Below are 26,982 nucleotides of genomic sequence, written 5' to 3'. Positions count from 1 at the left end.
GCCAAATAATCATAGTTAAATGGCGTAATTGGATAATTCTACATTTAGATGTAAATTTTGCTAATGATCACGTAGACAATGTTACAATTCAACAAGTATGAGGAATAGGGTATATGCTTTTCTTTGATAATTTCCATAATTCTGACATTCATTTCAAATTCATTTACCACTGCACAGTAATGGTCACTTACTGATCAGTGTTCCTGATGATGAAACAAACTACACAATGTGAGGTTGATGTTCCACTTAGCACAGAATTACTGAAGACAGTAAAAGAGAGGTACCACAAAGCTTAAAACAACAAAAATTTTCAAGGTAAGCTATGACTCAAGTATACACAAAACATCCTTTTGCTACACAAATTCATTTGGAAGTTCAATGTTGGTTTATATCAAAATATTAACACACATATTACAATGAAAACTAATTAATAAATTGCAAATATGAAACATGAAACATGAAACATGGGGAAAGGGGCACAGGAGAGAGGGACAGGAGATGTTACGTACAGGGAGCAGTGACATAAACTTGCTTTTTTCAAAAAAAAAAAAAAAAAAAAAAAAAAAAAAAAAAAAAAAAAAAAAAAAGGGGGGGGGGGGGGGAAGTGGCCATATATGTAGTCAAGCTAAAATTTTAATTCTGATACTATTGTCATTAGTACTTCATTTAGTTTTAAGTTGATAATAATGTAATAACTGTGACTGGTAACACTAAAGTTACCAACATGAACATACATCCGAAATTCATATTTTTAAAAGCAGTAACACCGATAGCTAACAAAAACCACACGTAAATAATTATTTTTGTTTTCATCACAGAATAAAAGCATCATATTTGTAATGAAAAATTTACAAACGTAGTAGCTGACCAGTTAGAGGCAGTACAAAGTTTTTTATATGATGCAGCACTGTTAATATAGTTTATGTGTAGTATGCAATAATTGAAAATGTTATTAAGTATTTGTGATAAGTGGAATCCAACACAGCACACTTTCAAGTATGAGTAGTGGAAACATTATCAAAATTTAGCTAACAAAGAGTAGGAGAGCTTAGGCCAGGCAATTCCTCATAACCAGGGTCTGTGTCAATATTGCACACTAAATCCCAAATTTTTCTGTGATGTATTACAGAGTGAGGGTATTGGACTCCCACCTTCCTCTCGATCCTTCCACATCAACTGATTTCAACCATCAGATACAGCATAGCAACATGACATTTTGTCAATACTTCTGCCACATTAAAGAAAAATAAAAAATGAGAGTATGTGCAAGAGAAATTTATGAAAAATATGAAATATGTGTAACTGTGAAAGCTTTCCAGTTCCATTATCGAATGAATATTCATGATCTTTCTGCTGGTAATTCAATGTACATAGTGTCCACATGTTTAAGAACCATACAGAAATGTCACCACCATCCTATGAAAATACACACAGCACCACTATTTCACTGTAAAAAAACATTCAAAACAGAATATTCTGCAAAATGCTCAGAAAAAAGGAAGACACTGCATGTCTTTGCAATGGGTACTGATCAGTGAGTAAAAATACCAACACTATACGGGAAATGCACCATTTTTAAAAACAAGAGATGAAAATCTACAAGAATGAATCAAATACAGTTCATAAGAACCCAATAATGAATTTTTGTAAAATAACATTGCTTTAGTATCACAGTGATTTTTATTTCACTTGCTCCAGTATATCATGCAAGAGCAAAGCAATGTTGAATGTTAACAACATACTTCAAGAGAATCTGCTATTGAAGACTGACAATTCCATTTCAAAAATGCTGCCATTAATCTACTTATCTTCAGATAATATCACAGAAACAGTTACGTCAACACCAATAATAACTCAAACTTCATGTAAAAACATTTCTTACAATAAATTACATACTGGCTATCTGTCTGGCCTTTTCTGCTTCAAATCCTATGTACATACATCCAAACAGCACAGCACAAACATTACTTATAATAAATTAAAAAGGATGTCCACAAATTCACATTCAAACAAGTCCTTACACTCACACAACTCCATTGTAAATAGGCTACAATGAAAGTTCAGGTCTTGTCACTTTTCTGTGCACTAATATGAAACTTTTTACAAATGTAAAAAAGTAAAAAATAATTGGCAAGTCGTGATTTTACACTTAATTCACACTAATGGTGCCCGACAGGCATTTTGTCCTAGGAACATCATTTATGTCATCCTTGTTTAACTGCAGGCCCATGCAATTCAATGAAACTTTCCAGAGACTGTGGTACATGTCCTTGATAGGTCAGGTTGAAAGATTTCACAGCTTTTGCAGCCATGCACTTTAAACTTAACTTTGTTTGGGTTCGCAGAATTATTTCTGCCACACCTGTAACACACAATGTCAAAATGTCAAAATATGTAAGAACAGTACCAAAGTAACAACTACACTATATGTTTACCTTCTAAGGTTCCACACATTTTAATGTATAGGACTGTAGGGCTGTCTCATAAGTTCATTTGTTTTGCCCACAAGTTATATATAGCTACTGAAAACTCTGCACATAACTGCCCCCCCCCCCCCCCTCCCGAGTAACACAGTTGCCTAACCATTCGTCTGATATAGAGGTCAATAACATGAATAGGATATGCCAGTGTGTGTTTGTGCTGGTGGTGGATGGAACAGCAAGAAAATGTGTTTACAAGCTATGGAAAGCCAGAAGGAATATTTTTGACATCTCACTGCTTACACACTACCTTACTATCATAAGGGGAAAATGGCATCACAATGCCAGCATAAAATTTGTACTGAATACAGGGCTGATACAGTAACAGCTCAAGCTTGTCAAAAGTGGTTTAGTTATTTTGAGCTGGGAATTTCGCCCTAACAGACAAACCGCAATCTAGAAGGGGCAGGGGGGGGGGGGGGGGAGATGATTATGGGTGTGAAGCATCATGATTACATGGTAGTTAGCAATCTACAAATGACAATGTAGGTGTTGGCGTTGGAGCTCAATGTCATTCATTCTACTGCAGCCAGAAACTGAAACCGGTTTACGTAAATATTCACAATGTAATGGTTCCTTGTGAACTGAGTGAAGCAAATTTGATTCCGCACTTGTCCATCTGTGACTCCTTATTGAGATACAATCAGAATGCTGCTTTCATGGAATGGCTGGTAACTGGATATGAGACGTGGATAATGTACAATAACACCCGAAAGAGTAAATTGTGGTGCAAGATAGGGCAACCACCACTTATGGTTCCTAAACTGGGGCTGCATCCAATAAAGGTACTGCTTTGGTGGGTTTACAAAGGCATCAGCCATCTTGTATTACAAACTACTTCTGAATGAGACTATCACTTCTGATAAACACCGTTCGCAGTTGGATCGTCTCAAGGCAGCTATTGATGAGAAATGACCGGATTTGGGACATGATGCTTCCAGAGAAATGGCAATGTATTGTCGACAATAATGGTGTATACTGTAGAAAGTAATTAGTTTGTGAAAAAAACCAATCTGCCTTTATATTACTGTGCACAACCCTGTGTGTGAAGTGTGTAAGCTGTGTTGCAGTGAGGTGTGTTTCCAGCCATTCTTTGTGATTGCACTGTAATGAAAAGTGAACAAACTTATGAGACAACCCAGTATTTTCACCAGTCTTCCATAAATCACCATAAAATTTCATTTACTATATACTTTGAAAATTCAGGACTTTTTCACACAATTATCATGTGTGATCTCAATTTTATTTCCATTTTTCCCTCACTTAAATCAGTGTAGGTTATGTACCTGCACATGTCACAATTACTTTCATCTCTGCTCTTCACTTTCTGGTAGTTTTGTATTTGCAGCAAAACACACTTTAACTGTTATTTTCACCCACCTGTGGCTGCAAACATCAATTCATTTCTTTTTTCCAGTACTGGTGCTAACAAGCATATATAAGCTTTAACAAATATTGTTGTCATAATTGTATATTTTTAGATAAAATGTAAAAATCCAAATACTTAGACACAAACTTATTCCACAGAAAATTAAATAAAACCATTTAATATTACACATTTTTAAAACGGATTAAAAAGTATAAAATAATTTCTCCTAGTCCCATGCAGATTCCTTACCCTATACAGGTAGTCTTGAAAATTTGTGCTTATGAATTTTTAACAGCTATGACAGTGCTTGTAAAAATATGAAAAATGTGGGGTGCATGTAATAGATAATTGATTAATGAATAGTTTACCAAAGTTTCTCAACAACTACTCTCTTTGCTCCTTACTATTATCTGCTGCATGTACCCCACATTCTTTCATTTTAAATTATACAGCTATTATCACGGCTATTAAAAATTCAAAGGTAGAAATTTTAAGAATTATCTGTATGGGATTAGGAATCTGTATCGGACAAGTAGAAATTATTTTGTACTTTTTAGTTCATTTTACAAACATGTTACATTAAAAAGTTTTTATTTAAACAATTTCTCGTTTTTAGTCTTAAGTGTGTGAAATTTTTCAATCAATTTCAAACATTATATTGAGACTACAACAGAGACATGTGGTAAATTTCATGTTTATTTCAGTTTCTCTTCATCCGAGTCAACCCACATAGTGCTTCCTACTGTGTATACACCGAGGGGAGAGAAGTCATGGGATACCTCCTCATATCATTTCGAACCCTCTGCCAGTCACTTAAATGTGATTTGCAGAGTATTCATGTAGATGAAGGTAGACGAACCTCTTTTTGTGTGGTGCAATGCAACAACTTGATGTGGCGTGGACTCAATAAGTCACTGGAAGTCTCCTGCAGAAATACTGAGTCATGCTGCCTTTATGACCATCTATAATTGTGAAAGTGTTGCTGGTGCAGGATTTTGTGAACGAACTGACCTCTTGATTATGTCGTCATAAATGTTGAATGGGATTCATGTTGTGCAATCTGTGTGGCCAACTCATTAACTTGAACTGTCCAGACTGTTCTTTAAACCAATTGTGAACAACTGTGGCGCAGTAACATGGCAGATTGTCATCCATGAAAGTCCATCGCTGTATGGATCATGAAATCCTTGAATGACTGTAAATAGTCTCCAAGTAGCTGAGCATAACAACTTCCAGTCAATGATCAGCTTAGTTGAACTAGAGAACAAAGTTCATTCCACACAAACACAGCCCACACTGTTATGGATAAACCATCAACTTACACAGTGCTGAGTTGACAACTTGGGTCCATGGGTTTATGGGGCCTGCAACACATTCTCACTCTACCATCAGCTATTACCAACTGAAATCAGAACTCATCTGACCATACCACAGTTTTCCAGTCTGTTATCAATGACAACTTTATGCAAACGCCACAACTCTCAGTTGGTCGTTACCTAAAGGTCTTCGTCCACTGCGCTGTTCATGGTGAGAGGTAAAGTTTGAGATTTGGTATCCTAGACACACACTTGACACTGCTGATCTCAGAATATTGTATGCCCTAACAATTTCCAAAATGGAATATCCAATGCATCTAGTTCCAACTACCATTCCATGTTCAAAGTCTGTTAATTCTTGTCATGCAGCCATAATCACATCAAACACCTTTTCACATGAATCACCTGAGTACAAATGACAGCTGCTGTTTTATACCTTGTGTACATCACACTACTGCCATGACTTTTCTCACCTCAGTGTATATCACAAAAATATCATGAACGTAAAAAATAAGAGAGACTTGAGCTCTCAAGGAGGCTTACCAATAATTGTTCTTACCACGATACACTTGTGGCTGGAACAGCAAAGGGGGAAATAACAGTGGTACACAAACTACCTTTCACCACACACCATACAAGGAAGCAAGTTAATATTACACTGTCATCCGGGTGTCAGAGTTTCAGGTCCCTAGCGTATTGGGAAGTTATAACGTAATTGGATCATTAAAAAAAAAATCTACTCGCCAAGTGGCGGCAGGACAACACACACATAAAAATGGGTTTACCTTCCATTTGTGTTGTCCTGCCTCTGCTTGGCGAGCACATTTTTTAATCTATCCTATTACATTTTACTAAAAAACAATTATTTTTGTTGTTATATTAGCATCTGTGTGTGGAACCTTATTCTGTTATAGATGAAATGATGTGAAGATAACAAGATGATCTTGTAAATTAATATAAAATTTAGGAAAAGTGATCTTTCTGACATGATCCCTTGCAATTACAGTGAGCCGCTTGCTGGATTTAATCCTGCTTCACAAAAAATAGCTTATACATAATTTGCTCAACCTTTAAGAATGTAGAATCTCAAATTGATAAAAATGGCTACAATGTTTCGACTTGTGTAGCAATGTGTTAAGCCTAGAACACTTTTCACTGTCACATTTTGGCAAAAGATGTTTCAGAAAATACTAGGAAATTAAGTTCCTATGTAAAGCCAATGAGCAGGTCCACAGACTCCATCTAGTCTGTTCAGTATCATTTCAGTATTGGAAATATGATCTCTGTTCAAAAAATTCTGGAACATTCGTAATACTGTGCTAATGGTATGTTGGAGAGAAATGCAGTTAGCATCCTTCCACATGCCTGTGTTTAATGTGTAACAGCCGGAAGTTTCATTGTTGTATGTCTGTTCTTCTCGTTCAGTGTTGTATTGAGTAGAATGTTGTGCCGCACAGTTTGCGAATTTCAATTTGTCACAGTCTCCATTCAATTTTTCATGAAACTCAAGAAAACAGGAAGCGTATGGTGATGAATGCTTAAGCAGTATTTGGTGTTATGAATGGTTCACATTGTTTAAAGATGGCCGGACAGAAGTTAAAGGTGACCCTCGTTCAGGACACCCTTCTATGCCTACTGAAGATGCTCATGTCAGGAACATCAACGAAATTGTGTGTGCCAATCATAAACTGACTGTCCAAGAGAAGGCAGAAGAATACAACATTTCAGGATGACACAGGATCTTAGAATGCATCGTGTTGCTGCAAAGTTTGTCCCATGGCTCATGAGTCAAGACCACAAAGACCTTCGCCTCACACTCTGTAAAGAGCTTTCGGATTGCGCAAATGAGAACAAGATGTTCCTTAAGAGAATCTTAACTGGTGATGAGATGTGAGCCTATGGTTAAGATGTTGAGACCAAGTTTCAATCTTCACAACGGATCAGGAAACGTTCTCCAAGATCAAAAGAAGCTCTTCAGGCCAGGTCAAGTGTCAAAGCCATGCTTATCGTTTTCTTTGGCTTTGAAGGATTAGTTTATCGTAAATTCAAGCCGTAGGGACAAATTGTTAATTGATGGTACTATCAGAAAGTGTTGTGATGCCTGTGAGAAAATGTGAGAGGAAACTGCCCGAAATATGGCAAGACAATTCAAGGCTCTTGTACCATGATCAAATAACTGCACATTCATCCTTGCCTACTGGACAAAAAACGAAATGACTGTGCTAATCACTGTGCTGCCTCATCCTCCATACTTTGGTTTTTATTTCCAAAGTTGAAAACCAATTGAAAGGAAGAAGACTTGCAACAATAGACGAGATAAAAGAAAATGTTCAAATGGCACTTCACATGTTCCAGCAAGATCCATAGCAAGGCTGCTTCCAGAAGTAGAAATGGCGCTGGGAGGGTGTATCAATTGTGGAGTGCAATATTTCAAAGGATACTGTACACAATTAGTAATAGATAAATGCAGAAAATTGTTTGGACAAAGTTCCAGAATTTTTTGAACAGACCTCATAAATGATAGGCAAAATATCAAATTCCGCTGTGTCATCCTCAGTCAATAGGCTGATTTGGAGGGGCACGTGGTCAGCACACCACTCTTCTGGCCATTGTCAGTTTCCATGACTGGACCTGCTACTTCTCAATCAAGTAGCTTTTCAATTGGCCACAGAAGGGCTGAGTGCACCCCAGTTGGCAACAACACTTGGCATACCCATAGTCACCCATCCAAGTGCTAGCCAAGCCAGACAGCACTTCACTTCAGTGATCTGATGGAAACGGGTGTTACCAGTGTGGCCAGGCCATTGGTGCTCACTTGCACCCCCCCCCCCCACACACACACACATTTTTAGACACTAGCTCATGACAGAATTCTTATCAGATTTTACAATGCAAGGGCCTCAGGAGGGACCGATCTTTCAGGCCTTGTGCCAAATCCAGCTGAAGACATGGGCAGGGCACACACCAGGGGGGTAGACATATATAGGCCCAGAAAATAGGTAGGAGAGGGAAAAACTCAAGTCCAGAGAGAAGAGCCCGGACGCGAACCACAATCGGACACCCTGACAGGAGCCGTTGTTCTGGATGATGGACGAATGAGTTGGGGAACAGGAGACGGTAATTTGGATGCCCGGGAAAGCTACAAACATGTGCAGCATAAGCGGCCAGTAGATGTTGACAGCAGATCCGCAATGGAAGGACACCAGCCTATACAAAAATGCTTTTTACAGGGCTGACGCGGAAATGTCCAGTTGCAAATCGGATCCCGCAGTCAAGCAACTGCAACGTGGAAGTCGATGCCAAACCGTAAGCCAGGCTCCCATAATCAAGACGGGACTGAATCAAGGCCTGATACAGTCGTAGAAGGGTACACCGATCGGCACCCCAGCTGGTGTGACTCAAGCAAGGAAGAACTTAAGATGGCGCCAGCATGTTTGTTTAAGCTGCCGAATATGAGGGAGCCAAGTCAACTGGACATCAAAAGGCAAGCCCAAATACCGATGCGTCTCCACCACAGCAAGAGGTTCGCCATCAAGATAAAGCCGTGGCTCAGGGTGAACAGTACGACACCGGCAGAAATGCATGACGCAGGTCTTGGCGGCTGAGAACTGAAAGCCGTGCATGACAGCCCACAACTGCGCCCTGCGATTAGCACCCTGTAGCTGCCGTTCAGCAACTGCAATGCCAGTGGAGCTATAGTACAGGCAAATGTCATCAGCATACAAAGAAGCCGATACGGACGTTCCCACAGCTGCAGCTAGCCCATTAATGGCAACTAAAAAGAGGCAGACACTCAAGACAGAGCCTTGCGGGGCCCCAATCTCCTGGACTCTGGAGTAACTATGGGAGGGACTAACTTGCACGCAGAAGGAACGAAGCGACAGAAAAGTCTGAATAAAAATCGGGAGCAGACCCCTAAGATCCCACCCATGAAGCGTGGTGAGGATGATGTCAGCATGTTGTATCATACGCCTTCCGCATGTCAAAAAAAGACGGCAACCAGATGCTGACGAAGGGCAAATGCCGTACAAATGGCAGACTCCGGACAGACCAGGTTATCAGTGGCTGAGCGGCCCTTACGGAACCCACCCTGAGACAGAGGCAGAAGGCCCCGAGACTCAAGAAGCCAACTCAACCTCCGGCTCACCATGCGTTCGAGCAACTTGCACAGAATGTTGGTGAGGCTAATGGGGCGGTAGCTGTCCAACTCCAGTGGGTTCTTGCCAGGCTTCAACACTGGGTCGATAATGCTTTCCCGCCACTGAGATGGGAACTCACCCTCAACCCAGATACGGTTGAAAAGGTCTAGGAAGTATCATTGGCAGTTCACCGAGGGGGGTTTGAGCATTTGACAGTGGATGCTATCTGGCCCAGGAGCCATATCAGAGCAGGCAGCTAGGGCACTTTGGAATTCCCACTCACTGAATGGAGCATTGTACGATTTGGGGTGGCACATATGAAATGAAAGGCTCCGACATTCCAACTGCCCCTTCAGGGAGCAGAAGGCCAGTGGATAATTCTGCTATGAGTTAAGCAATCATGTCTGATTCAGTACAGACTGCTCCAGTCAGGGAAAGCCCAGGGAAGCTGACAGGGGTGTGATAGCCATAGAGCTGCCTAATCTTGGTCCAAACCTGCGATGGAGAGGTATGAACGCCAATGGTGGAGACATACCTTTCCCAGCACTCCTGCTTCCGACGGTGAATAAGGTGGCAGGCTCGGGCATGGAGCCGTTAAAGGCGATGAGGTGTTCCACAAGTCGTCATGTACACTCCATTGGACAGAGGGTAGAAGGCAAGGGCTGCAGACCGAAAGGTTGATGGCTGAGTATGTGCCATACACGACACTGAAATGAGTGGAGGCACCATTATTTAAGGGAGAAAGGTCGAGCTGTGCCAACACTTGCTCAATGACAGTGCCTCAGCCTGTTGCCACCAATCCACCCCACACAGGGTTATGGGTGTAAAAGTCACCCAGTAACAGAAAAGGTGGTGGCAGTTGGGCTATCAGCGCAGCCAATACATGCTGTGGGACATCACCATCTGGTGGAAGATAGAGACTGCAGACAGTAAGAGACTGAGGTGTCCACACCCTAACAGTGACAGCCTCTACAGGTGTTTGAAGAGGGACACACTCGCTGTAAAGAGAGTTAAGGACACAGATGCAGACTCCACCAGATACGCTTTCATAAGCAACCCGATTCTTATAATAACCCCGATAGCCATGGAGGGTGGGGGTTTGCATCGCCAGAAACCAAGTTTCCTGGAGAGCAATGCAGAAGAAAGGGTGAAGGCTGAGGAGTTGTCGGAGCTCAGCAAGATGGTGGAAAAAACTGCTGCAATTCCATTGGAGGATAATAGCATTGTGAGGCTGGGAAGGCATTGAACATTCAAAGAGGCAGTTTACATCTCAGAGTCACCTGCTGCCACTGACTCACGGCCTGAACAATCTATATCTATCGTGTCTGAGGGTCCGGTGAGATCTAGATCATCAGCGGACGCCAGAATCTCTTGTAGGTAGTGGTGGTGTGGGTTCCACTGCAGTGCCTTGGCTTTTGGGGGTCTTTTGCTTTTTTGGTTTCTCTCGCTGCCCGTTACGTTTGTCCCGCTGGGAGGACTTCACTGATTCAGTCTCAGGGACTGAGGAGGACTGTGAAGCCCTATGACGAGCTGCCTGTGGTTGCTTCAGTCACTGGCGGGCGTCAGCTGTACCACTGGTAAGAACCTGGAAAGTGAGTGACTCAAGGACCCTAGCAAGAGGAGCCAAAGAAGTAGTATGCTGCTCTGGCTTAGAAGTGGGGACAGATGTCCCCGATGGTTTGGGGGGGGGGCGGGGGGGGGGGGGGAGTGTAGTTGGTGCAGGAGCAACAGGGAGGGTAGAGGCCCCACGGAAGAGGGTGGGGGGGTGTAGTCTTATGGCTTGGAGAGCTGACTGGGATTCACTGACCTATCACTGTTGTCATAGTGGTGCATAAGAGGAAGTCATTCGCACAGGATGGAGTCGTTCGAATTTCCTCTTAGCCTCATAGCCTCAGTGCAGGTCAGTCGGTCCAGGGTCTTGTACTCCACGATTTTTCTTTCTTTCTGTAAAATCCTGCAGTCTGGCGAGCTAGATGAATTATGATCTCTGCAGTTGACACAGATGCAGACATGCCAACTTTCAAAAGTGAAAAATCAGGAGAATTTTAGCGGTGTACTATTGTGAATTACAACACATCTTTGATGATTAAAGTTGCAATAATTCAATACCTGTAACAACTCAATTACGTTTGCCTTATTATTTACATGTAAATAGCAAATAATGGACATACCTGAGCCTTCGTACTGTATAATTTGTCATTCAACATGCTGAACAACATGAATGATGAGCTCTGCAGGTTTCTTTGGATTCACACACATTCAAGTGAAGCACTCTCGAGAGAACTACAGTTCGAAATTATGACCCGAGGAAACAAATTAAAGTCTATTAGATTTCTGTTTTGACATTGGCACAGTTTTTGGATGAATAAATCACTGTTAAATGATCACATGTTTTCATTTCATAATGCAACCCATATTGGCATGGCACAAAAAGCCAGACAGTTTTTTAATGGAATACTGAATTCTCGTAAAGTTGAAAGTAGAAGATAAACAATATTAGCTCCAGTGGCATCCCCTTTTAAATTAGGCGCAGATTGTAGGCAATTTTGAATTTCACTGAGTTCAGGGCTGAATAACTTAAGTCCGTTATATTAATCCCATCGGTAGCAATAGCGAATGGATTCGACTGCAAATGGGTAATAAGTTTTGCTTTTTCTTCCATGTACATTTCCCTAAGGATAGCGGTTGTTTTTGTTCTGGTGCACCCATATCATTTTGCAATTTCGGAATCAGGAAACATTTTGCGGAAGAAAGGCCCAGCATGGACGTCACAGTTTATAGTCAAGTTATGCTCTACAATAAATGAGATAAATAAAGCCTCTGCATTGGACACAGAATCTACATTTTGGGGTTTACACGAGAAGTTAAGCTTCTGGTTCCGTTCTACACAATGGACATCCTCCTTGTGTTTTTTAGTTTGCACATGTTTAAGAAAGTCGCATTTCCCGCCATGAGCCACTGAAAAGTCACATCTACATACACTACAAAATGCGTAATTTTGTCCCTTCCTAGATTCACTTAAACATGGAAACTCTTCCTTATACACATTTATGAACACTGCATCGTATTTCTTCGCCATTCTGCACGAAAAATAATCAATACCTCCAAGATACGCAGCCAACAACTACGACAGAGCACACAAATCGCGCAGCAGAACCGAGAACACAATGGTCCTGTGTTCTAGACAATGGTCTTGTAGCAGTGATGCCAACCCCAGCGCGCCGTTTCTCCCTATATTGCACTTCAAATTCCCCTAAATAATTTATCACACTGTCAGGTAAGTGAACGGGGGGGGGGGGGGGGGGGGGCAGTAAACGGGAGTCAAGAATGAAATGTCGAGTGGAGGGGCGGTGAGGGGAGGGTAGTAATCCTTAATATTTTTCCCCATGAAACATCTATCCCTCTTAACTTCCCCCTAGGGAAATCCCCCAACTTGGCAACACTGCCTTGTAGACACAACAATGCTAATCACTTCATTTGGAACGATCATCGACTACTCCTTGTCCATGATAACTTTACGATTGCGCTGGTGCTACCAGAAGCGGAGGAAATTGACACCAGTTGAAAGATATTCATTCGACTCCAAACACGAATATTCCAAGTTAACATAGACAAGTAGCAGCCATACCTTGTCATCCACCAATATATTGAAGGCGCAGGATTTTCAAATAGTAAGAAAAGTATTGAAACTGCTCTGAAAATTGGGAGATCAGTCATCACGGTCGGGAGATCAGGAGGAAGAAGGAAAAATAGGGAGTCTCCCGCTTAAATCGGGAGAGTTGGCACGTCTGCAGATGGGAGGCGGGGCACATGGAGTATTGGGATGTGATGGGCTTCCGCAATTTCGACATGTGAGGCTGGAAGTACCGTGGGAAGACATATGGCGAAACTTCCAGCATCGGGGGAGGGATATAGGGCTTGACGTCACAGTGGCAGACCATCATCCTGACCTCCTCAGGCAATGTATCACCCTCGAAGGCCAAGATGAAGGCACCGGTGGCAACCTGATTATCCCTCAGACCTCGATGAACGCGCCGCACGAAATGTACACCTCACCGCTCCAAGTTGGCACGCAGATAGTCATCAGACTGAAAAAGAAAGTCCCTGTGGAATATAATGCCCTGGACCATATTTAAGCTCTTACTGGGCATTATGGTAACAGAAACGTCCCCCAACCTGTCACAAGTGAGTAATGCCCGTGACTGGGCAAAGGATGCTGTTATTACTGAAACTGCCCCAGAGCACATTTTGGACAAGCCCTCCACCTTCCCAAACTTGTCCTCTAAATGCTCGACACAGAACTGAGGCTTCATCGTCATGAAAGACTCCCCATCAGCTCTCATACAAACTAGGAACTGGGGCAAATAAGTCTCACTGCCATCCTTAGCCTTTTACCCCTCCCATGGTGTGGATCATACATCTGCACATTGTAGTGAGCCCTCGAACACTTAAGAGACTGCCGGTGGCTGGCCACCAGCAAGAGAAGATGTGCCACGTTTCATTGCTTGTCATCCGCCCTGACGGTACCCACTCCGACCAAGGGCTCACCCCACAGGCGCCACCCAGCCTCAGCAAGGGCCACCCTGGCAGGATGGTCATTGCCAGGAGTCCCGATGCCCCAGGGTGATAGGCATCTACTCCTTGGCATATGTGAGGAGTTCACGGCACAGGCATCAGCAGAGCGATCTTTGTGTTGTCAGGGGGCTACAACCAACAGGGTACATGGCGGCCCCACCATAACAGACCAGCTACCGTGCTGGATATCAGACACAGAGAAGTCCATGGTCGTCGTCGGCGCAGAAAGCAACACTGCACTGTGCATGGCGGAAATCACACTTGGGAATGTATCCTCGCCCAAGAGATGGAGAATGAGTGGGACTGCAATGCAACGATGAGAAAGGGGTCTAAAGATCTCAATGCAAGATGGACACAATGCACCATGTAAGGCGCCCTTCCCCAATTGGTTCGCTCTTCAAGAAAATTTGGAAATATGGAGGTCAAACCCTACAGGGGACCATCACATAAAGGCTGAAATGTGAGAGACTCCTTTTAGTCGCCTCTTACGACAGGCAGCAATACCCAGAGGCTAATCTAACCCCCGGACCCGCAGGAAAGGGGGGGGAGGGTGACTATCTTGACACTGCACCCTGTTCGCCAGATCCAGCTCTCTCCGATTTCCTCCTGTTCCCTTGGATGCAAAGGGACTTTAAAGGAAAGTGTTTTGCAGATGTCAAAGATGTAAAACGCAACATTACAGGGTGCCAGCAAATGTCACAGAGGACAAAATTAAAAGATGCTTCCAACACTGGAATGAACATCTGGACAAATTCTTTAACAGTAATGCAGAGGACTTTGAAGGATACTTGAGGTGCATTTGAGGGGATTGGGGGGGGGGGGTGTACAATTTTTATAAAGAAATTCTGGTTACTTGTGGGTTCCCCCCATACATCACACTGACGTGATCCACTGTAGGAAAATCAGTTGTCTTTAATATTCAGTTGGTTAGAGTGCAAAGTAATACCACACCATATTACAGTTTAAAGGGTCAAGGCAATATCTGCCCCAATAAAATGACTATAGCTACAGTGACGTTATAAAAAGTCAAATCAAGCAATGGAAGATCCAGGATGGAACGTATCAATATTATGAAAAGGAAAGTTGTTACCATATAGCGGAGATGTTGAGTCACAAATAGTTACAACAAAAAGATTGTCACAAAGATAGCTTTTGGCCGGTAAGGTCTTTGTCAAAATTAGACAACAGACAGACACATATAAACGTTTATGCAACTCACACACACACACACACACACACACACACACACACACACACACACACACACACACACACACACACGACTGCAGTCTCAGGCAACTGAGGCCACACTGCGAGCAGCAGCACCAGTGCCAGTGCATGATGGGAGTGGGTTTGGGTAAGAAGAAGGCTGGGCTGGAGAGGGTCAGGGATAGTAGGGTAGGGGTGGCGCACTGTGATGTGCTGTTTGAGAATGCACAGGGACGAGGTGGGAAGAGGCTAGGGCAGCTAATGCAGTCAGGAGATTAAATCGAGGGCAGTGGAGTTGTGGGGAAAGAAGAGGAGGGCGAGGGGGGGGGGGGGGTGTAATATAGTGGAAAAGAAGAGAAGAGAAGTGAAAATACTGGGTGTGATGATGGAATGAGGGCTGTGTTGGGCTGGAATGGCAGAGGACAGTGACTAACGAAGGTTGAGCCCAGGAGGGTTATGGGAACGTAGGATATATCACATAAAAAGTTCCCACCTGCACAATTCAGAAAACCTTGTGTCGGTGGAAAGGATCCATATGGCACAGGCTGTGACGCAGTCACTGAAATGAAGGATGTCATGTTTGGTAGCTTGCTAAGCAGCAGAGTGGTCCACTTGTTTCTTGGCCACAGATTGTCGGTGGCCATTTATGTGGACAGACAGCTTGTTGGTTGTCATGCCCACATAGAATGCAGCACAGTGGTTGCATCTTAGCTTGTAGATTACATGACTGGTTTCACTGGTAGCCCTGCCTTTGATGAGGTAGATGATATTTGTGACTGGACTGGAATAGGTGGTGGTAGGAGGATGTATGGGACAGGTCTTGCATCTAGGTAGGTCTACTGCAGGGGTATGAGCCAGGAGGTAAGGGGTTGGGAGCAGGGGTTGTATAGGGATGGACGAGTATATTGAGTAGGTTCAATGGACAGTGGAATACCACCGTGGGAGGGGTGGGAAGGATAGTGGGCAGGACATTTCTCGTTTCAGGCCATGGTGAAAAGTAGTCGAAACCCTGACAGAGAATGTAATTCAGTTGCTCCAATCCTGGGTGGTACTGAGTTACGAGGGGAATGCTCCTCTGTGGCTGGATGGTGGGGCTCTGTGGATAGTGGGAGACTGGGAAGATAAGGCATGGGAGATTTGTTTTTGTACAAGGTTGGGAGGATAATTACGGTTTGTGAAGGCTTCAGTGAGACCCTGAAGTATATTTCGAGAGGGACCGCTCGTCACTGCATATGTGACGACCACGGGTGGCTTGGCTGTATGGAAGGGACTTCTCGGTATGGAACGGCTGGCAGCTGTCGAAGTGGAGGTATTGCTGGTGGTTAGTATGTCTGATATGGACGGAGGTACTGATGTAGCCATCTTTGAGGTGGACGTTAACATCTAAGAAGGTGGCTTGTTGGGTTGAGTAGGACCAGGTGTAGCAAATGGGGAAGATGTTGAGGTTCTGGAGGAATGTGGATAGGGTGTCTTCACCCTCGATCCAAATTGCAAACATGTCATCAATGAGTCTGAACCAAGGGAGGGGTTTAGGATTATTGATGTTTAGGAAGGATTCTTCTAGGTGGCCCATGAATAGGTTGGCATAGAATGGGGCCAGGTGGATGCCCATAGCCATACCCCATATATGTTTGCAGGCAATACCTACAAAGGAAAAGAAATTGTGGTTGAGGATATTGTTAGTCATAGTGACTAGGAAGAAGGTTAATTGATTGGAATCTGTTGGGTGTTGAGAAAGGTAGTGTTCAATAGCGGTAAGGCCAGGGGCATTAGGGATGTTAGTGTGAAGGGAGGTGGCAGCAATAATAATGAGCAGGGCACCGTGAGGTAAAGGGACATGAACTGTGGAGAGTCAGTGGAGGAAATGGTTAGTATCTTTTATATAGGCAGTTAAGTTCTGGGTAACAGGTTGAAAGTGTTGGTCTACAAGAGCAGAGATTCTCTCAGTGGGGGCACAGTAACAGGCCACGATGGGGCGTCCTGGTTGGTTGGGTTTATGGACTTTAGGAAACATGTAGAAGATACGAGTGCAGCATTCCCCTCATAACTCAGTACCACCCAGGACTGGAGCAACTGAATTACATTCTCCGCCATGGTTTCAACCACCTCTTTTCGTGCCCTGAAATGAGAAATGTCCTGCCCACTATCCTTCCCACCCCTCCCTCAGTGGTATTCTGCCATCCACCGAAACTACACAATATACCCGCCCATCCCTAAACAACCCCTGCCCCCAACCCCTTACCTCCTGGCTCATACCCCTGTAATAGACCTAGCTGCAGGTCCTGTCTCGTACATCCTCCCATCACCACCTACTACAATTTGGTCACAAAAATCACCTATCCCATCAAAGGCAGGGCTACCCGTAAAACCAGTCATGTGATCTACAAGCTAAGCTGCAACCACTGTGCTGCATTCTATGTGGGCATGACAACCAACAAGCTGTCTGTCCACATGAAGGGCCACCGACAAACTGGCTAAGAAACAAGTGGACCGCCCTGTCGTTGAGCACATTGCCAAACATGACATCCTTCATTTAATGACTGCAGGTTTTCTGAATTGCACAGGTGGGAACTTGCTATGCAGTATAACCTACGTTCCCGTAACCCTCCTGGACTCAACCTTCATTAGTCATTGTCCTCTCCCATTCCAGTCCAACACAGCCCTCATTCCACCATCGCACCCATTCTGCTATACCCCCATCCCCCCAGTATTTTCACTTCTCTTCTTTTCCGCTATATTCCCCCCCCCCCCCCCCCCTCCTCCTCCTCTTCTTTCCCCAAAACTCCACTGCCCTCCGTCTAATCTCCTGACTGCATTAGCTGCCCTACCCTCTTTACACCTTGTCCCTGTGCATTCTGGAACAGCACATCACAGTCCACCACCCCTACCCTATTATCCCTCCCCCTCCACAGCGCAGCCTCCTCCTTACCCCCACCCACTCCCATCATGCACTGGTGCAGCTACTCACAGTGTGGCCTCAGTTGCCCGAGACTGCAGTTACGTGTATGTGAGTTGTGTTTGCACGAGTTTGTATGTGTTTGTCTCTTGCCTAAATTTGATGAAGGCCTTACCAGCTGAAATCCATATTTGTGACAGTCTTTTTGTTGTGCTCATCTGAAACTCAGCATCTCCATTGTACGGTGAGTACCAACTTTCCTTTTCATAAAAAGCCAAATCAGCTGGACTTATATTTCAAAATAACTGAACAAGATGAGGTCATCATAATACACTATATGATACATGCTGTAGAGACACTTTCATTACTGTATGTCATCATTTTTATATTAGATTACTTGATTTCAATCTCTCTCTGTCGTAGTGTTGCAGGTCATGTAGTGAAACGACAACATGTCTCCACAAAATTCACAACTGCCATATACCTGATGTTGCTGCTTGAAATGGTGTTTCCCCATGATTGTTGACTGTGTCCATATGAGCTCCAGCTTCAGTCAAATCCATTATAATTGCATGGAGCGTCAAGAAGTCACTGCAAAATGAAAGTGAGACACAATGAATCCATTTTTCTCAATATTTCAGGAAAAAAGAGAATTGAATGTTAAATTTTGGAGATACAATATTATTACAATACCACCAAGAAATCACAGTTGCCACTGATTTCTGTTAACAAAATACTACTCATCATATCAAATACAAATTTTAATTTGGTAGGTCAATGAGCTTCCCAAGCACATAGTTCTTTTTTTACATGTGTGCACACTTACATGAAAAATAAGATCATTCACTAAATGACATCATATATTTTTGTTCTAGAGTCAAATGTATGTACCTGATACAAGAAACTTACCTAATTGGCTTCTGATAGCTAACTATCACGTGTAATGGAGTATTTCTGTTACTGTCCATCGCGTTCACATCTGCACCACACTGAATCAGTAATTTAGCTGTTGTTGCACAGGGGAATCTGTGGATAAATTGCGAGTACTTGTATAGCCATTGATTCAAGATATGCATTGAACACAAAGCTCTATCTAACAAATTTAAATAATCCAGTCTTGCTGTTCCCCATTCATTTTATGCAGTACCATATTTACAGTTAAAAAATGTACTTCTTGTCATATTATGAATCATCCATAAATCATTGACAATCTTCTGATAATCATACAACAGTAGGTGAACCAAAAATATTAAGTTTCTGATTTCAATAATGATTTTGAACATTAAAGGTAATTCTTATATTTCTGCTCATGTAAAACATATCCTTGCATCCAATTTCCAGGTAACTTCTTCTCCAAATGCCTCTATCTACAGCCATAGTTCCTTTGTCGTACCCAAGTGAAGCTCAACTTTAGACAAAGTTTCTGGCCTCACATGCAACTATCTTTAAAAACCTTGCAAAGTATCTCTGGCATACAATAGAAGTTGTAAATATTTTTTGTTACTATGTATACATCCTACACTTAGCTGTCATAAAAGTGTCCTGATACTAACTTGGTACGAATCAGAAGTGCTAGGTTCAAGAACTGGCACAGATATTGAGATCCAGTTTCTCTTTGGATCTCCTAAAGAATTAACATGTATGTATACTCAGTGAGGCCACAACTGAGTTTCCTCTGGTTAAGCTCAAAATTAAGCTGATGACTGATCCTATGTTCATACTGTTGACAAGATGTTAAATGATAAAACAAAAATAAGTAAAAAAACACTATTAATATGATAGTGGAAAGTCGTTAATGAACTACAAACAATGGGAGAAATGTAGGTAACATTCAACAAATAGACAAAGGATTGAGTGGCTGATGGGCATATAAACAAGAATGAATATTTGCTAAGCTTTCCAAAAATCTGGTTTATCTACTCATCTGACAACACCTGAACTACTTGCACTAGTGGGGAGAGGGGGTGGGGAGATGTGGAGGCAAAGTGGGCAAAAAAGAAAAAAAATGGAAGTATCAATGACATCATGACAGATACACGACTTATTTAACCATGAGGTCAGTGTAGCGAGACCGAATACCATAACATCCCAACCCACAAAAAATAAATGCAAAATATATCTGCACTATTTGACCAAAAGTATCCAGACCTCCATAGTTAATGCTGAGTTTACCACTTGATCTCACAAAAGGTGGATCTCCCAGTCTAAAAGTAGATGAAGAGTATTGTATTGTCAGTAGAGAAGCAATAACAGCAGGATGGATTGGTCATTAGAGCTCAGCAACTTGGAAGGTGGACTAGTCACTGAATGTCACCTGAGTAACAAATCCATCAGAGACATTTCAACACTTCTAAAGCTGCCCAAGTGAATTGCTGATTATGTGACTCTAAAGTGTAAATGCGAAGGAACATTCACAATTGAACCAAGACCTGGCAGACTTCATACAATGACGAACTGCGATGCTGAGCATTGCAGAGGTTGGTTGTAAAAAAATCGCATGAAACCAGCAGAGGGAATCATTCATGAATTGCAGAGTGCCACCAGTAGACCAACTAGCACAATGACCGAGCATAGGAAGTTTAAAAAAATGGAGTACAATGGTCAGCAGCTCCTTCTCAACAGAGGTCTGCAACTGATGCTTATATTCGCTCAAACTGTTTGGTGCATGTTCCATGAAAGTTTGGCACATGTCAATGTAGACACTTTGCACACAGGGAACAACTGCATTCGACTTCCCTCATGATCATTCAAGTATGCCATACTTGAATGGACTGACTGTCAACTCTGGGAAAGAAAGAAAATCCACGTCTCTTATTTTCACACTGTGAAAATACCTTAACATATTTAAGACTATACCACAACATTTTATTAACTTATTTTTTCCCTTAAAAGTTTTGCTGGTTGGTAGTCATACCAACATAAAAGGCTGTACAGTGTTTGCAGCACAGTTGGTATATGACAGCCTCTGATGGGATAGGATAATCCTGTGAGAAAAATAAGAGGCGCTGGATGGGTGGATTGGGTCGATCTTGCACCTTGGTCTGCTACAGGGAGAGGATACATTTGACAAGGGTTGTGAGGGGGAGTGGTGTAGGGATGGACTAGTATGTTTTGTAGCTTGGGTGGGTGATGGAACACTACTATAGGAGTGGAGGGAAGAATATTCAGTAGGATGTCCCTCATTTCATGGCAGGAAGAGAAATAATCAAAGCTCTGGTGAAGGATATGGTTTGGTTGTTCTAGTCCACGGTGATACTGAATGACGAGGAGGACGTTCCTTTGTAGCTGGTTCTTGGGGGTGGTGGGAGGATTGAGGCTGTTTGAAGATACGGCATAGGAAGTCTGTTTGTGTACTGGGTATGGGGTGTATTTCCTGTATGCGACGACCTTTGTGAGGGTTTCAGCATACTGGGCAAGGGAGTTGTCACTGCAGGTATGTCATCCATGGGTGGCTAGGCAGTACGAGGGAGACATTTTGGTGTGAAAGGGATGGCAGCCATTGAAATGCAGGTACTGCTGGTGGTTAGTGAGTTTAGTGTAGATAGAGTTGTGGATGGAGCCATCAGAGAGGTGGAGGGTGTCCAGGAAACTGATACAGTGGATAGAGGAGGACCATGTGAAGCAGATTGGAGAAAAGGCACTGAGGTTGAGAAGGAATGTGGAAATGGAGTCTTCAACTTGAGCCAGATGATGAACCTGAACCAGACTTGAGATTGGGAGTTTTGGGAAATTAGGAAGATGGCACACAAAGAGGTTGCCATAGGAGTGTGCCATGCGGCTGCCCATGGCTGTGCTGCAGATTTGTTTGAAAACCTTCCAGCCAAAGGAAAAGTAGTTGTAGCTCAGTAGTTGGGAGGTATAAAAGGAATGTGATGATGAGTTTGGACTCTGAAGGATGTTGCGAGAGAAACTGTTTGAGAGCAGCAACGCCATGGGCTTATGGGCTGTTCATGTATTGGGAGGTGGCCTCAACAGTGGTGGGTAGGGATCTATGAGGTAAAAGGATGGGGATAGTGGAAAGCCAGTGAAGGAAGTGGTTCGTATATCTGATGTGGGAGGGTAGGTTTCCAACAATTTGTTGGGGGTGTTGGTCAACAAGAATGTAAATTCTTTCAATGGGAGCACAAAAGCCAGAAACAATGGGATATCCAAGATTGTTGAGTTTGTGGATTTTGGGGAGGAAGATGTAGAAGGTGGGTGTGCAAGGTGTTGTTGGGGTGAAGAGGGTGATGGACTCAGGGGCAGGTTCTGGGAAGGGCCTACAGATTTCTGTAGGGATTTGAGGTTATGTTGGACTTCTGGGATGGGACCACTCTGGCAGAGCTTGTCGGTGGAGGAGTCAAGACAGTTGGCAGAGCTCTTGTCAGGTAGTCACTGTGACTCATCACAACAGTGGTGGGAGCCTCTGTCTGCAGGGAGGATGATGAGGTCTGGATCTGTTTTAAAGTTGTGCATGGCTGTCTTGTCTTTTGCTGAAAGGTTCTTGGGAAGGAACCTGGGGAGGGATGTTGAGGGCAGGTTGGAGGTGTAACTCCACAACACAAAATGGATATACATCCTGTCAGATTTTATACTGTAGCAATCTTTATAAGAATGGCTCAGCAACAAACATGATATGTAAGTTGCATCACGAAACCTGGTGTACAGTCACTGACATCTTTAGTTTCAGTTTACACAAGACCAATTGAAATTTCATACCTGACTCCTCTTATTTTTTACTAAAACTCGTTAAGCTCAACAGCATACTGCTCGCTCAAATTGTAGGTGCCAAAATAGTAGTACAGCTTCAGTAAATAAGCTAAGTTTTCTTGCTCTTACAGCTATTGTTACACTATCATACTTATTAATCTGTGGTTAATTGTGAGACATCATTCTAAACTAAAAGGAAACCTTTAAGACAGACTGTATGATGTCAGTATTATTTCACATGTGAAGTATGAAGACCACTTCAGAGCAGCACCCTAATCTCCTGAACAAAAGCAAACACTATTGTTGTTGCCACTGCTACTATTTTCGTCTTTACCATCAATATTTCCATTTCTCAAATTATTGACCAAAAATTAGATAAAGTAACATATCATAAGAAATTAAGGATATTTCTTTCCAATAAAAGTACTTACTTGCATACATCATTGGTATGGAAATCATCAACGGGTGTTTCCGCATCAACACATAAATGTAGTAAAGTTTTTCCTTCTCTTGTTGCTACATTCAACTTATTCAGTCTATAAACTAAACTGTTTACTCGAAACTCTTCTTTTTTTGTACATGTTCTCATTAATTTTGTTATGATGACCAGTATATACAAAACAGTTGTAATGTTGCTTTCAAATTCTTCCTGCAAAAAGAAATATATATTTTAGAGAATTTCGGAAGCAATCAAGATGTGAAAGGAATATGGAAATAAGCAAGGTGGAAACAAATCACTAAATATTTACTGAAACAAAGCTATACATCACAATGTAACAAATAATACCACAGCATATCACTCTATCCAGTTTCTCTGAAAAACAGTTATCCAATCTTACACAGAGTTGCATGACAGGGGAACACTTTTAATTGCATAATTGAAACCAAGATAAAATATTATACACCTACAGGTACATTTGCCATTCCTGGCACAGAGTACCTTGCACCACTGCTAATCATTCACTATCCAGTTTCATTTGAAAATGGAGCGAGGAAAAACCAACTGTTTGTATGCTTCTGTACGAGCCGTGATTTCTCTTATCTTTTCTTCACAGTCCTTATGCAAGATGTTCATGGGTAGCAGTAGGATCACTCTGCAGTTTGCCACAAATACCAGTTCTCTACACTTTCTCAACAGTGTTTTGTGAAAACAACATCTTCTTCCATCCAGGAATTACCATCTGGTTCATGAAGCATTTCTATAGTACTAGCATGTACCTATCAAGTACTCACATGTACCTACTATTAACATATCAGGTAGTATATCCTGAATGGTTTTGATTTATTCCTTTAATCCGACTTGATGGGGATCCCAAACACTCAAGTAATGCTCAAGAAGGAGTCATACGTATGTTCTGTATACTGTCTACTTTACAGATGTGCTTCTGGAATTCTCCCAATAAACTCAGTTTGACTACTTGCTCCTCCTTATTACTGATCTCATGTGCTCATTTCACTTCACATCATTTTGCAAGTTATGCCTAGATATTCAATCACTGTGACTTTGTCAAAAAGCACACCAACAAAACCATATTGAACATTATAGGATTGTTTTTGGCACTCATCTACATAAACTTACATTTTTCCATACTACAGGACACAAAGCAGAAATTATATCCAAGTGATACTATAGCTCCTACAGTCGCTCAACAACAAACACTTTTCCATACACTACAGTGTCATCAGCAAACAGTTGCAGATTGCTCCTCACCTAATCTGTCTAATCGTTTTTGATCGAGGAGAACAAGAGTGGCCTTGTCGCATCCTCCCTGGGGTACACCTGACAATACCCTTGTCTCTAATGAACAGTTGCCATCTACGGCAACATCCTGGGTTCTATTGCTTAAGAAGTCTCTGAGTCAGTCACATATCTGGGAACCTGTTCCATAAGCTCGAACCTACGTTAACAGTCTACAGTATGATAACACATCAAACGCTTCCCGGAAATCAAAGAATGTGGAATCTGCCCATGGTCAATCACCCATTGTTTTCAGGATATGATGTGGGAAAAGAGCAAGATGAGTTTTTCATGAGTGATGCTTTCTATATCAATGTGCTCAAAAATTCTCCAGCAAACGAACATTAAGGACACTGGTGTGTAATTTTGCGGGTCTGTTCCTTAATTCTTCATACACACAGGAGTCACCTGTACTTTTATCCAGTCGCTTGGGACTGAGCTAGGTAAGAGATTTGTGAGAATGCAAGTTAAGTATGGGGACAGTGTGGGAGACGGCTTCTATAAAACAGAATTTGTATTCCACACAGACCTGACGACTTACTTGTTTTCAACTCTTTCTGTTGCCTTTCAAAATCAGCGATGCCTTTTTCTACTTCTTCAATACGTGAGCCCAGGGCACGGTAAAATGATGGCATCTCCATATGATCCTCCTGCATGAATGGTTTTTAAAGCATGAAATTTAAAGTTTCAACTTCCCTATCACTGTCTCTTACTGTCACACCAGACTGCCCAATGAGCAACTGAAAAGAAACCTTGAGCCTTCTTAGTGATTTTATGTAGGACCAGAATTTTCTCAGGTTCTTGGCAAGATATTCTATTAACATGTGACAGTGGAAGTTGTATGCTCTATGAATCAATCTTTTTGTAAGAACATTAATTTCTGCTAACACCAAGAGTGTCTTTCCGCCGTCCACCTAACCTTTGTAACCTTTTGGTTCATCCCTATGAAATCCTCAAACCACCTTCCTTACCCTCTGGCTCCTACCCTTGTAACCGCCCCTGGTGTAAAACCTGTCCCGTGCACCCTCCCACCACCACCTACTCCAGTCCTGTAACCCGGAAGGTGTACACGATCAAAGGCAGAGCCACGTGTGAAAGCACCCACGTGATCTACCAACTGACCTGCCTACACTGTGACGCATTCTATGTGGGAATGACCAGCAACAAACTGTCCATTCGCATGAATGGACACAGGCAGACAGTGTTTGTTGGTAATGAGGATCACCCTGTGGCTAAACATGCCTTGGTGCACGGCCAGCACATCTTGGCACAGTGTTACACCGTCCAGGTTATCTGGATACTTCCCACTGATACCAACCTATCAGAACTCCGGAGATGGAAACTTGCCCTTCAATATATCCTCTCTTCCCGTTACCCACCAGGCCTCAACCTCCGCCAATTTCAAGTTTCCGCCCCTTGTACATCACTTGTCACTCAACAACATCTTTGCCTCTGTACTTCCGCTTCGACTGACATCTCTGCCCAAACTCTTTGCCTTTACATATGTCTGCTTGTGTCTGTATATGTGCAGATGGATATGTGTGTGTGTGCGCGCGCGAGTGTATACCTGTCCCTTTTTCCCCCTAAGGTAAGTCTTTCTGCTCCCGGGATTGGAATGACTCCTTACCCTCTCCCTTAAAACCCACATCCTTTCGTCTTTCCCTCTCCTTCCCTCTTTCCTGATGAAGCAACCATGGGTTGCAAAAGCTTGAAATGTGTGTGTGTGTTTTTTTTATTGTGTCTATCTACCAGCGCTATATAATGGCTATTTTCTGTCCTTAACCTGTTCAGTGGGCACCAGCTTCTGCAGAATGTGATTTACAATCAGTTTCAACTTTGCCCATAATTCCTCTACATTACTCATATTTGAATTAAATGATGTCTATTAATCGTAAAATTAGGGTGGTAACAATAGCTTATCTTCTCTTTCCAGCATAAAAACTCTTCTAGCATTCTTAATGGATGTATTAACTTTCAGTAACCATTGTAGCTACGGTACCTGTCTATGCTGATAAGGTCAGACCTGTTTGTACCTACAAGGTCTAAAATATTTCCACTACGGGTATGTTATCACATTAGCTGCTCAAAACAGTTTTTGGAGTAAGTGTTCAGAACTACTTCAAAAGACTATGCCCCATACCACCTGCAACAAATCCATGTATGTCCCAGTATATACTCAACAGGTTGAATTAGCTTCCAAGTAAAACTGGCACAATCGGGGTAATTCCAAGCTACTACTTATAGACTTTATTGACTGATTCCAAAACTCTCAAAACACACCTGAATGACAATCTGAATTCAATTATGTCAGTTACTCGCATCTAGATAACTTTGCAGTCAGACCCAACTTCGACCTCAATAAACGTAATGTTTTTGTTCACTGCAATGAGCACTCACTGTGATGTCTAATTGTCTTTTGATGTAAGCTCCATGTCTTGTTAAATATTCAAGCTTTCTGCTTTGGGTTTCATCCAGCTTTCAGTTCTAAGTACAGATGCGAGCTTTCCTGGACGGATATAAATTCAAATGACTTTGTTACAAATTCTCAGGCAATTTGCTGTTAAAATATTT

The 26,982-nt window shown here is 42.4% G+C and overlaps 1 protein-coding gene across 2 annotated transcripts in view; it reads right to left on the bottom strand.

The window, feature by feature from the left end:
• Nucleotides 1–583: 583 nt before the first annotated feature.
• LOC126260020 (protein fem-1 homolog B) overlaps nt 584–26,982 on the bottom strand; it is a 71,192-nt gene continuing 44,793 nt past the window's right edge. For both annotated transcript variants that reach the window (XM_049957183.1, XM_049957184.1), the window contains exons 7-10: nt 23,105–23,322; nt 18,894–19,010; nt 18,469–18,575; nt 584–2,362 (exon numbers count right to left, since the gene is read on the bottom strand). In XM_049957183.1, the coding sequence (XP_049813140.1) occupies nt 2,205–2,362; nt 18,469–18,575; nt 18,894–19,010; nt 23,105–23,322 (600 nt within the window). In that variant the 3' untranslated portion in view covers nt 584–2,204. The remainder of the gene's footprint in view (nt 2,363–18,468; nt 18,576–18,893; nt 19,011–23,104; nt 23,323–26,982) is intronic.

This window comes from Schistocerca nitens, chromosome 5 (genome assembly GCF_023898315.1).
Source record: "Schistocerca nitens isolate TAMUIC-IGC-003100 chromosome 5, iqSchNite1.1, whole genome shotgun sequence".
NCBI classification, from domain to species: Eukaryota; Metazoa; Arthropoda; class Insecta; order Orthoptera; family Acrididae; genus Schistocerca; species Schistocerca nitens.
Note: the sequence above shows the minus strand (reverse complement) of the source record. Positions and strands in the feature narration are given on the sequence as shown.